This window comes from Rhinatrema bivittatum, chromosome 6 (assembly GCF_901001135.1).
Source record: "Rhinatrema bivittatum chromosome 6, aRhiBiv1.1, whole genome shotgun sequence".
In the NCBI taxonomy this organism is placed as follows: Eukaryota; Metazoa; Chordata; class Amphibia; order Gymnophiona; family Rhinatrematidae; genus Rhinatrema; species Rhinatrema bivittatum.
In genome coordinates, this window is record NC_042620.1 from 263,731,594 (window position 1) to 263,744,588 (window position 12,995).

Consider the following 12,995-nt stretch of genomic DNA (forward strand, 5'->3'; position numbering starts at 1 on the left):
TTTAAATCCTGCTCGTCTCGTGGCGATGACGTCACCCCTGCGCCCAGCGGGGCGGATCTCGGCACGGCGGGTCCGGTGGGGGTGGGGGCTCAGGGCCCGGCGGGTGATGCAGGCCAGATCGCGGTGGAAGAGCAGGCCGGATCGGGTGGAGGCAGGCCGGAGCGAGGCGTGTGCTCGGGGCCTTGAGGTAAGTCTGGTCGGGTCGAAAACAGGCTGATGGCCGGCATGGGAGCCTGATTGGGGTAGGCGGAACAAAGAGGCCTTACCCCGACGGGCTTTCAGCGCCGGCTGCGCGGGCCCAGTTCACCGCCGATCCCGTGGCGAAGAGGAGGACGCCGGGGAGTGCAGGAGCCTTTAAATCCTGCTCGTCTCATGGTGATGACGTCACCCCTGCGCCCAGCGGGGCGGATCTCGGCGCGGCGGGTCCGGTGGGGGTGGGGGCTCGGGGCCCGGCGGGTGATGCAGGCCGGATCGCGGTGGAAGAGCAGGCCGGATCGGGTGGAGGCAGGCCGGAGCGAGGCGTGTGCTCGGGGCCTTGAGGTAAGTCTGGTCGGGTCGAAAACAGGCTGGTGGCCGGCGTGGGAGCCCGATTGGGGTAGGCGGAACAAAGAGGCCTTACCCCGACGGGCTTTCAGCGCCGGCTGCGCGGGCCCAGTTCACCGCCGATCCCGTGGCGAAGATATATATAAGATATGCCAAGCTGAGTCAAAACAATGGTCTATCGAACCCAGCATCCTATCTCCAACAGCAGCCAATATGGATCACAAGTTACCCAGCTTATTGTGAAAGAGCAGATCCATTTTTTGTGGCTTTCTCAAATCTACTTAGATAATAGTTGTTTATGGACTTTTTTTCTCCAGCAAATTGTCTACATCCATTTTAAACACAGCTATGCTAGATACCTTGATCACATCCTCTGGCAATAAATTTCATGGCTTGATTGTGTGTTGTGTGAAAAAAAACTTTCTCCGATTTGTTTTAAATCTGCTACCTGTCAGTTTCATTGTGTGTCCTCTAGTTTTAGTATTATTTGAAAAGGTAAATAACCATCCGCTATTTACTTGCTCCATCCTATTATGATTTTCTAACCTTCCATCATATTCCTTCTTAGCCTCCTCTTCTCCAAGCTGAAGAGCCCTAATCAGTTCAGCCTGTCTTCATAAGGGAGCAATTTCATCCTCTTTATCATTTTTGTTGCCCTTTTCTATACTTTTTCTAGTTCCACTTTATCTTTTTCAGATGGAGCAACCAGAACTGCACACAATACTCAAGGTGTGGTTGTGTCATGGACTGAAACAGGTATTCTCTGTTTTGCATTTGTATTTATTAGTATTTATATACCACCTATGCCAAGGCCCTAAGTATTGAACAAGAAAAGCAAGTTTGCTTACTGTAAATGGTGTTTTCCATAGATAGCAGAATGAAATAGACATGATCTGTAGGTGATGTAAACTGACGGCACCAAACAAACTTGTCTATCCAAGCTAATAGAGCTTTGAGCTCTATTGAACATGTGCGGTTGTTCCCCTGTGGGCATTGCCTCAAGACCCCTTTCAGCCAATATCAAAGTTAACCACCCCAGGGGGGCAGGGCATCTGAGCATCTCATGTCTAATTCATCCTGCTATCTATAGAAAACACCTCCTTTTATGGTAAGCAAACTTGCTTTTTTCTGTCAATAAGCAGGGCTGAATTAGACATGATCTGTGGGAAGTCCCAAGCTGAGGTTGCAGCAGAGCATTTACTGAGTAAGCAACCAAGACTCCTTCATGAAGAGTAGACTACTACAAGAACAAGTCATGCAAAACTGTTTCTCCAAAGTGACATTCAATATTTGAGAGATTGTCCAGGCAGTAATGGAACGTAAAGGTGTGAACCGACTGAGTTGCAGCTTTGTAAATATCCTTCAAGAATATTTTACAGAAGCTATAGCTCTGACTTGATGAGCTAAAAAAAAGTCTGTGATCTGTAGGCTTGCTAAGGTAAAGGAACACTGAATACATTCCACTATCTAGGGGAGGGATGGCAAACTCCAGTCCTCGAGTGCCACAAACAAGCCAGGTTTTCAGGATGTCTTCAATGAATATGCTTCAGAAAGAATTGCATGCACTACCTCCAACTTATGCAAATCTATCTCATGCATTCATTGTGGATATCCTGAAAACCCGGCCTGTTTGTGGCACTTGAGGACTGGAGTTTGTCATCACTGATCTAGGTAGACAATGTATGATTGGCAATTGCAATGCCAAGCTTGTGAATAATTGTGAAGCCTGGTGATGTGGTTGAATTCACCTCTTGTACTATGTGAAGGCTCTTTTAATGTATGGCTTATACAAGAGATGAGCTACAGTGGCCTGAAAAAGGCGACTTCATGAGTTGAGAAGACAACATTCAAGTCCCACAGAAGTAGAGGGTTCTGCGTCGGAAGCGCAATGCGGCACAAGCTCTTCATAAATTTCCATATCAGCAGATGAGTAGAGAGGAGTTTAGTGTGTTCCTGAAATATGGTATGCAGCTATGGCACTGAGTTGTTCTGTTACCAACTATGTGTTGAAGGCCTGAGTCAGAAATAAAAAAGGACCAAGTACAGGAGTAAGCGCTTGGGCTCACAAGAAAATGGGTCCAAGGTTTTATGTTGATATCATGTGGAATAATTGATCCATTTTAAGGGATAGCTCATTCTGGTGGATGGCTTCCTAGTTGGAGTTAAAGTGGCTTAGAATGCTCTACGGAAAGAGAGATGAGCAACAACTGAGAGTTTAATATCCAAGATATGAGATTGCTGAACAAAAGGCATGAGTCAACAACATAGGTTCAGCTCCCGGATATTTGGGGGGACTATGCCCCCAAATATCCAGGGTCTGTGCAAATATACATATCTGTGCCATGCTGAAGTTATAAGAATCAAGCAAGCATGGTCTTACAGTAGGTTCTGCATTGTGCCAGTAATGAGCAAAATTGGTGAAAAAATGTCTATGATGCTTGCACCCCAACTGAGGAGAAAGGCACCCTGAACTAGACTGAGATTGCAGGGTAGTATTAAGGAAAAAATGGATCTAGGTTTCTGTTCTGCTTTCCTGCAAACAGGTCAGATGCTGGCCACTTATCTAGTGGAATAATCTATCAGCTGTTGACTGTTGCAAAGATTACTTATGCAGCCAGAATAGTCTGCTGTGGCAAACCACAAGCATACTGGTAGATTCTGGAAGATAGGTGGGTCATAGGAAAGGACAATATCTGGTGCGCACTGCCAATCTTTAATTCTTTTTTGCAGTGAGGTATGAATTTGCTGATATAAAACATGCTGATATAAAATGAATCTGCTGATGAATCTGCTGATATAAAACATAAAAACCTGGTAGGTTTTTTGAAGTAAGGAGCCCATCCCCAGAAGATGCATTCATCAATAGAGTGTATCTAACCCATATTAATTCCAGAAGATTGATCTGAAAAGTGTCTCACTTCACAAGACCAGGTGTCTTGGGATTGGAATGATCCTGCGGAAATGCCCACTTCTTTTAAGATGGTGTCCATCACTAGTGAGACTTGATGACAGAGACCATGAAAAGGCACCCCATCTTGACGCACTGGGTTTATGCCAGCAGTGTAAATCTCATCTTGGAAATTTTGATTATGGTTGATAATGGCTGGGCCATCCATCCCAGTGAAAGCAGAGATGCCAGTGTAGATAATGGATATAATGGTGAGTCATTGGATCACGTACAATGGTTGCCACCATATGACCTGAAACATTGTGAATTTCTCTTGTTGTCATGCTGTGTTACGATCCTGCTCGCGGAACCCATCCCGCGAGCAGGCCCTCACTTACCCTGAGCCGCCGCCAACGTTCTTTCTCGTGGCCTGTGCTGCCACTGGACCTCCTAAGCGGCAGGAAGCCGCCACCGCTGCCTTCTTCACTTTCACGGCCTTGCGCCGCCGCCGGGACCCTGAAGCCGCCGCCATTGCTTTCTTCTTCGTGGCTTGGGTGCTGCCGCCGGGGCATCTCATGCAGCAGGAAGCCGCCTCCAGGTCTGCCTCTCTTCGCGGCCTAGTGCCGCCATCAGGACCTGCTCCTCTGACTGCGCAGCAGGGACGCCTCTGTCCATGGTCCTGCTCCTCCCTGGGCCCTCCTCTAGGCACCAGCGCACGCCTCTTCACTCTATTTAAAGGTCCAGCGGCGGGAAAAGCCCGCGGCCCCACCGGAAGTCCTCTGCAGTCTGCTTCCTGGTTCAGCCCTATAAAAGGGCTCAGTTCCTCTTCCTCGGAGCCTTCGGATCAGACTTCATGGTTGTCCATGTTCTTCCTTGCCGATCCAGGTCCTCCGTGGTCTTCACTTGTCTAGATGGCTCTTCGTTCCGTGTTCCTGGTCTCTTTGTCCTGATGTTCCTGGTCTTGTTCTTCCTCGGAGCTCCTTCGTCACCTGTTCCATGTCCTGATGTTCCTTGGTCCTGATGTCTAGAAGTCTTGAAGTTCTGTGGTTCCTTTCTTGAGTCCTGATGTTCCAGATGTTCCGTGTTCCTGATGTCTTGGTCCTGATGCCTTCGTCTTCGCCTCTGAAACCAGTTCCCAGTTTCCTTGAGTCCACCTTTCCTAGCGTGCCACCGTCATGGTCCGTGACCAGCCCATGGGGGGCTGTGTAGGGCGCCTCGTGGCACAATGCCTCCTTCTCGTCTGCAGTGCAAGCCTCTGGAAGACTTTTGTTTTTAATGCCTTGCTTCTGAGAATTCTGAGTCTTGAATCCTGTCCCTGTCCCGGTCTTTCATCTGCTATTTAGATACCCAATCCCCCAATCTTGCAACGTCTTTCTGCAGTTCCTCACAATTTTGAATAGTTTGTCTGCCCTGGACAAATTTTGTATTTGGAAGTTGCAGAATATAGAAACACAGAAGCATAGAAATGATGGCAGAAAAGGATGAAATGGTCCATTCAGTCTGCCCAACAAACTTCTTTTTTGTAGAATCATCTTTATTGGTTTTCATTTCCAGTAACAGGATGTGACATAAGCATAGATATTAGTACTCCTGCAAACCAGGAAGAACTAAAATAGAATAAACAGTAGTCAATGTTAGAGTTACAACATTAATAGTTGATAAAGAATAAACTCTCATCACAGCATAATGGAATATTTCTTACACCAACCTAAGCTGTTTCCTAAATTCACCCTACCCCCTACCCCCACTTTTCCTAACTAGTAACAATTGCCACCGTTCCCCACTGCAAATGTATTATTCATAAACAATGACCAGTAGTACCTAGGTATGGGATTTAACCAATCTTATCTCTTATATCTGCAGGTGACAGGAAAAAGAACGGCTCCCAAATGACACGGAAACCATGAAGAGAGCTGGGACATAAAAGGTCCACAGATTTATATTCTAGCAAAAGTAAATCCAGCATAGTCAATTTCTATATGTCTAGAAATAGGCTTTTTTGTTCAATCCATACTTTCAGAATACACAGTTTAACCACCAGACAACTTTTAACCAGCAGTAGTTTCCAGTCTCTTCTCAGAACATCAGATTTGTCAGTATGTCCCAACATACAAAACTGGATTAACCACTTAATGTTAGGTATAGATAAAGAGGTCATAAAGTCTCTGATGTCTTTCCAAAATTCTTGGATATGAGGGCAACTCCATAAACTGTGAAGAAAAGTAGCATTCACTTCACCGCATTTTAGACATTCTCTAGATGTCAAAATTCCAGCTTTAAATGTCTTAAATGGCCAGAAGTATAACTGGTTTATTATTTTATATTGCATTTCTCTCAAGGCTAAACTTTGAGCAGCTTTATTTGTTACTGATGAGCATGCAAGTGTATCATCTGTGATTTCAATCTCCAAGTCTTTACTCCATACATCAGCGAGGGAGATTAGTATGTTGTAGACTGTGACAGAATGTAAATATTTATATAACACTGATGGAGATATTTTCCTCTTTTGATATAAATGGCTTAATCGCTGAAATGGGCCAGAGGTATATAGTCCTTTATGCTTTGTGACACTTTTTTCTATATAACTCTTTAATTGCATGTAGTGAAAAATATCCATATTTTGCATCAAAGAATTTTAAAACAAATGTGAAAAAGGATATACCTTGTTGGTAGTATAGTCAATAACATTTTTTAAAACAGCTTTGCCTTTATCTCGTATTTTTATCTGGAAGGAAATCCAAATTACCAACTAGAGGAATATAGGGAGAAAATTCCCAAGAAAGATTCAATAAACTTCTGATATATTTCCAGGACATTCTGACAGATTTTACCAGAATTGATTACGCTATGTGACTCGGCAAATACTGCCTTTTGGAATGTAGAACAAACCCAATTTCAAGGGGTGCAACAAAGCTTTTTTCATACAATAGACAAAGAGAATTATGCTTACCGGTACCTCCCAACCATTCCCCATCAGATATTAAATTATAAGCTATATTATAATATTTCAAATTAGAAACTCCCAGTCCATTCTCCTCCCTCGGATCATTTAATTTAGATAGAGCCATTCTAGGTTTTCGCCCTTTCCATAGGAATTTGTTAAATAACTGAAAAATCAAATGAAGATCCCTCTAAAGGATAAGTAATGGGGTCATTTGAAACAAGTATATAAATTTAGGAACCAAATTTATCTTCACTAGAGCCACGCAGCCCATTAGAGATATTGGAAAATGTATCCAGTTGCCTTCTGAATTCACCAATGAGCGGCTTAATATTACATTTATACCAAAGTGTGGGGTCTGGGTGGATCATAATACCCAGAATCTAAGTGAAGTTGTAGCCCACATCAATGGGAATGACTGCCACAGAGACTGGATTAGACCACTAATATCCAATCCTTCTGATTTGCCTAGATTTAATTTCAGCCCTGAGAAACTCCCAAATATTTCAATGATATGTAAGACTACTGAGAGGGATTGCCTTGCATTGGTCAGCGTCATTAGCATGTCGTCTGTGAATAGTAATATCTTCGACGTCTCAGAGCTAACTTTCATGCCTTGAACTGACATATCACCTTTTAACTTCTGAATAAGTGGTTCTAAAATTAATATAAATAATAGAAGTGATAGGGAGCAACCCTGTCTCATGCCTTGTGATAGCACAAATGGGAGGGAATTTATTCCATTAACATTAACGAAGGTGGTCGGATTGGAGTATAATAAAGTTATTGCTTCAAAAATATGCCCTATGAAACGATATTGTGTCATAACATAACGTAAGAATTTCCAGGACACACTATCAAACGCTTTTTCAGCATCAAAACTTATGACTAGGGGGACTAAAGGTGTAACGTAAAGACTAGACTCCATTGCCAACAATAGCGTATGTAAATTGGCTTTAGAATGCCTTCCAAAAACAAAACCTGACTGCTCTGGAGAGATCAAACCAGGCAGAATATATTTCAATCTGTTAGCTATCAATTTAGCTTAAATGTTTATGTCTATGTTTAATAAGGAGATGGGGTGATATGAAGAGTGGTATAAGGGATCCTTACCCGGTTTTGGTAATATAATTATACTAGCCTCGCTCATAGTTTTAGGCATGTGACCATTCCTCATCATATTAGTAAATAATGTTGGCAAAAAATCACAGACGTGCATTTGAAATGCCTTGTAAAATGTAACATTGAGCCCATCTGGACCTGGATTTTTTAAATGTGAAAGACTTTGTATTACATGTAAACTTTCAGATTTTGAGAAAGGCATAAGAAAATGCCATACTGGGTCAGACCAAGGGTCCATCAATCCCAGCATCCTATTTCCAACAGTGGCCAATCCAGGCCATAAGAACCTGGTAATTACCCCAAAACTAAGTCTATTCCATGTTACTGTTGCTAGTAATAGCAGTGGCTATTTTCTAAGTCAACTTAATAGCAGGTAATAGACTTCTCCTCCAAGAACTTATCCAATCCTTTTTAAACACAGTTATACTAACTGCACTAACCACATCTTCTGGCAACAAATTCCAGAGTTTAATTATGCATTGAATAAAAAAGAACTTTCTCTGATTAGTTTTAAATGTGCCACATGCTAACTTCATGGAGTGCCCCCTAGTCTTTCTATTATCCGAAAGAGTAAATAACTGATTCACATCTACCCGTTCTAGACCTCTCATGATTTTAAACACCTCTATCATATCCCCCCTCAGCCGTCTCTTCTCCAAGCTGAAAAGTCCTAACCTCTTTAGTCTTTCCTCATAGGGGAGCTGTTCCATTCCCCTTATTTTGGTAGCCCTTCTCTGTACCTTCCCCATCGCAATTATATCTTTTTTGAGATGCGGCGACCAGAATTGTACACAGTATTCAAGGTGTGGTCACCATGGAGCGATACAGAGGCATTATGACATTTTCCGTTTTATTCACCATTCCCTTTCTAATAATTCCCAACATTATGTTTGCTTTTTTGACTGCCGCAGCACACTGCACCGACGATTTCAATGTGTTATCCACTATGACGCCTAGATCTCTTTCTTGGGTTGTAGCACCTAATATAGAACCTAACATTGTGTATCTATATCATGGGTTATTTTTCCCTATGGGGCGGATTTTAAAAGCCCTGCTCGCGTAAATCCGGGCGGATTTACGCGAGCAGGGCCTTGCGTGCCGGTGCGCCTATGTTCCATAGGCCTACTGATGCGCGCAGAGCCCCGGGACTCGCGTAAGTCCCGGGGGTTTTCGAGGGGGGCGTGTCGGGGGCCGTGTCGGATCGGCGCGGCGTTTTGGGGGCGGGATGCGGCGTTTCGGGGGCGGGCACAGGGGCGTGGTTTCGGCCCGGGGCGGTCCAGGGGCGTGGCTGCGCCCTCCGAAACCGTCCACAGGTCGCATCTCGGCGTGCTAGCGGCTCGCTGGCGCGCGGGGATTTACTTCTCCCTCCGGGAGGCGTAAATCCCCCGATAAAGGTAGGGGGGGGTCTAGATAGGGCCGGGGAGGTGGGTTAGATAGAGGAAGGGAGGGGAAAGTGAGGGGAGGGCGAAAGCGAGTTCCCTCCGAGGCCGCTCCGAAATCGTAGCGGCCTTGGAGGGAACGGCGGCAGGCTGCGCGGCTAGGCTCGCGCCGGCTACACGACATCGGCAGCCTTGCGTGCGCCGATCCTGGATTTTAGCTGATACGCGCGACTACGCGCGTATCTACTAAAATCAAGCGTACTTTTGTTTGCAACTGGTGTGCCAACAAAAGTACGCGAAGGCGCACTTTCTTAAAATCTACCCCTATATGCATTACCTTGCACTTATCCACATTAAATTTCATCTGCCATTTTGATGCCCGATTTTCCAGTCTCACAAGGACTTCCTGCAATTTATCACAATCTGCTTGTGATTTAACTACTCTGAACAATTTTGTATCATCTGCAAATTTGATTACCTCACTCGTCGTATTTCTTTCCAGATCATTTATAAATATATTGAAAAGTAAGGGTCCCAATACAGATCCCTGAGGCCCGCCACTGCCCACTCCCTTCCACTGAGAAAATTGTCCATTTAATCCTACTCTCTGTTTCCTGTCTTTTAGCCTGTTTGCAATTCACGAAAGGACATCGCCACCTATCCCATGACTTTTTACTTTTCCTAGAAGCCTCTCATGAGGAACTTTGTCAAACGCCTTCTGAAAATCCAAGTATACTACATCTACTGGTTCACCTTTATCCACATGTTTATTAACTCCTTCAAAAAAGTGAAGCAGATTTGTGAGGCAAGACTTGCCTTGGGTAAAGCCATGCTGACTTTGTTCCATTAAACCATGTCTTTCTATATGTTCTGTGATTTTGATGTTTAGAACACTTTCCACTATTTTTCCTGGCACTGAAGTCAGGCTAACCGGTCTGTAGTTTCCCGGATCGCCCCTGGAGCCCTTTTTAAATATTGGGGTTACATTAGCTATCCTCCAGTCTTCAGGTACAATGGATTAATTTAATGATAGGTTACAAATTTCTACTAATATGTCTGAAATTTCATTTTTTAGTTCCTTCAGAACTCTGGGGTGTATACCATCCGGTCCAGGTGATTTACTACTCTTCAGTTTGTCAATCAAGTCTACCACATCTTCTAGGTTCACCGTGATTTGATTGAACTGAGGAGCCTGAGGTGATCCTGACAGGATACAGGAGGGAGGGAGTACCTAGCTAAAAGACTTTGCTAGACTTTGAGAGCTCTGCCACCTATGGCACAGAGGACGTACCCATACAGCATGGCTAATTCAGCTGCTTACCTATGTGAAAACTTTCTATTTCTTTTTGCAAGATTTAAAACACTTTCCCAGCAAGCAAATACTCACACATCCTGCTCACCTACCTGCTCACCCTGTTTTTTTATTTGTTTTATTGTGTATGTGATGATGAGGTCTGGTAATTGGGCAGGTTATAAATTGTTATAAATAAATAAATAAATACCGGCAGATGCTGCTTCTGCTATTAGTATTTTTTCAGGACACACCAACACCAACTACATCAAAAGATCTCACCAGCAGAGCTAACACCATGATACCCACTTCCCTCAAAAGAGTCCCCAACAGTGATAAAAACATACATACTGAAATCTACTTCATGCAAGAGAGACTGATGCCCACATCCTGCAAAAGATACCTCAGCAGTGTTAATGCCAGATACACTAATATCCACTCCCTGCAGGAAAGACCCCAACAGAGGTAACAGAGCATATTGAAATTAACACCCTGAAAAATGCTCCTTCCCCACCCCAGCAAATATTACCACACCCATTGGCACCCACCCTATGGAAGAGTCTATAGATGGGTAACACTACATTCTGATGACCACACCCTGGAAGAGTCTCCATTACAGATGAGGGCAATAAGCACATGAATAGTCAGAAAAGATGGTACCATAGCTTCATGCTCAACTGGGTTTATCCCTGCTCCCCCTCCAAGCTCACATGTGGCCAGCAGTAAGTCGCCACTACTGGTCTGGTTCTGAGGGAAGAAGCGCAGACTTGTGACCGGCAATCCCTTGTTCACAGTATCGACATCACTCAGCATGTGAACGCACAATCCTTCTCTCATCTTGTACACCTGAGGGGCAAGGGAGAAAGCAAAATTGCTTACCTGTAATAGGTGTCGTCTTAGGACAGCAGGATGTTAATCCTCACTCATGGGTGACCTCAACGGATGGAGCCCGGCATGGAAAATTTATATCAAAGTTTCTAAAACTTTGACTGGTATGCTGGGCATGCCCAGCATGCCCTATGCCATGTGTCCACTCAGGGTTCCTCTTCAGTTTCGTAACATAGAATTATGATAAAAATAAAATAATAAACCACAGAAGAAACCCAACTCCGCAGCATGGTGGGCGGTTTTCATGAGGACTAACATCCTGCTGTCTTAGGAAAACCCTGTTACAGGTAAGCAACTCTGCTTTCTCCTAGGACAAGCAGGATGGTAGTCCTCACACATTGGTGAATCCCTAGCTACAGAATGCTCCCCAACACAAAAGAGGATCAACAGACACCTAACCAGGTGCCAACAGGCACAACAACATCGGTGCTGTTGGTGACAGGGGAGGGAGACAGCCTGAACCCAAACAATAGGCCCTAGGCAGGGAGAATTGGGTTCTATACCTCAAAGAGATTCCGGAGGACAGACTGACTGAACCTACTGTCATATTGGCCATCATATCCAGATAATAGTGAGATGTGAATATATAGAGAGAACTCCACGTCGCAGCTTTGCAGATCTCCTCCACAGGAACTGCTCACAAGTGGGCAACTGACGTTGCTATAGCTCTTACAGAATGAGCCTTGACATGACCCCCAAGATGTAGCCCGCCTGGGCATAACAGAAGGAGATGCAATCTGCTAGGCAACTGAGTAGTGTCTGTTTGGCAACAGCAACTCCCAATCTATTCCTGTCAAAAGAAATGAAAAGTTGGATGGACTGTCTATGGACTTCTGTCTGCTCCAAGTAGAAGGCTAAGGTTCTCTTGCAATCCAAACTGTGCAGTGCTCGTTTGCCTTGGTGCGAATGGGGCCTGGGAAAGAATGTTGGCAGGACGATTGACTGGAAATCCGTCACCACCTTAGGCAGGAACTTAGGGTGCGTACGCAAGACCACCTTGTCATGATAACACTTGGTATAAGGTGGATAAGTCACTAAGGCCTGGAGCTCACTGACCCTGCGTACTGAAGTGACCGCCACCAAAAATATGACCTTCCAGGTCAGGAACTTCAGGTCACAGGTGAGCAGTGGTTCAAAAGGAGCTTTCATCAGCCAAGCTAACACCACATTGAGGTCTCGAGACACAGCGAGAGGCCTTAGGGGAGGCTTCAATTGAAGCATGCATTGCATGAACCATACAACTATAGGCTATACAGAGATGGGCGTACCATCTACACCTTAGTGGTATGCGTCAATTGCACTTAGATGAACCCTAACAGAGTTGGTTTTTAGGCCAGCTTCCGAGAGGTGCAGAAGGTAACCAAGCAGTTTCTGTGTGGGGCAGGATAAAGGATCTAGGGCCTTCTGCTCACACCACATGGAAAACCTCCTCCACTTCAGTCCATAGGACTTTCTAGTGGAAGGCTTTCTAGAAGCCACCAGGACCCGAGACACATCGTCGGACAGATTGAGCGGCTGCAGAATCAACCTCTCAATATCCAGGCTGTGAGGGCCAGACTGATTGGTTCCCAAAAGGACAACTCCTATAGGAGTGGAAACTAGATCTGTGTCAGCCAGTGAGTAGCTATGAGAATCATAGTCCCTTGGTCCTGATGAAGCTTCAGGAGAGTCTTCACTACTAGAAGAATTGGAGGATACGTGTACAGAAGGCCCTTGCCCCAATGGCGGGCAAAGGCGCCCAAGGCTGATTTGCCGTCTGACCTGTACAGGGTGTGGAACTGAGTCATCTTCCTGTTGCAGGGGGACGCAAGCAAATCCACAGCTGTGTTTCCCCAGAGACGGAAGATCCAATTCACCACCCCATGGGCCAGGTGGAAGGCCTGACTCAGTCTGTCTGCTATCATGTTCTCTGTTCCAGCCAGATACGTGGCCCGGAGCACTATC

At 45.0% G+C, this 12,995-nt stretch overlaps 1 protein-coding gene and 1 long non-coding RNA gene across 3 annotated transcripts in view; one reads left to right on the plus strand and one right to left on the minus strand.

Annotated features, from left to right (window-relative positions):
- LOC115094241 overlaps positions 1-6,393 on the plus strand; it is a 41,771-nt gene extending 35,378 nt beyond the window's left edge. The window contains exons 2-3 of the long non-coding RNA XR_003857516.1: positions 1,240-1,299; positions 5,294-6,393. This is a non-coding gene — a long non-coding RNA (uncharacterized LOC115094241). The remainder of the gene's footprint in view (positions 1-1,239; positions 1,300-5,293) is intronic.
- The window catches only part of LOC115094240 (dynein assembly factor with WDR repeat domains 1-like), an 80,715-nt gene that overhangs the window by 37,316 nt on the left and 30,404 nt on the right, over positions 1-12,995 (minus strand). For both annotated transcript variants that reach the window (XM_029607077.1, XM_029607076.1), the window contains exon 4: positions 10,874-11,009. In XM_029607077.1, the coding sequence (XP_029462937.1) occupies positions 10,874-11,009 (136 nt within the window). The remainder of the gene's footprint in view (positions 1-10,873; positions 11,010-12,995) is intronic.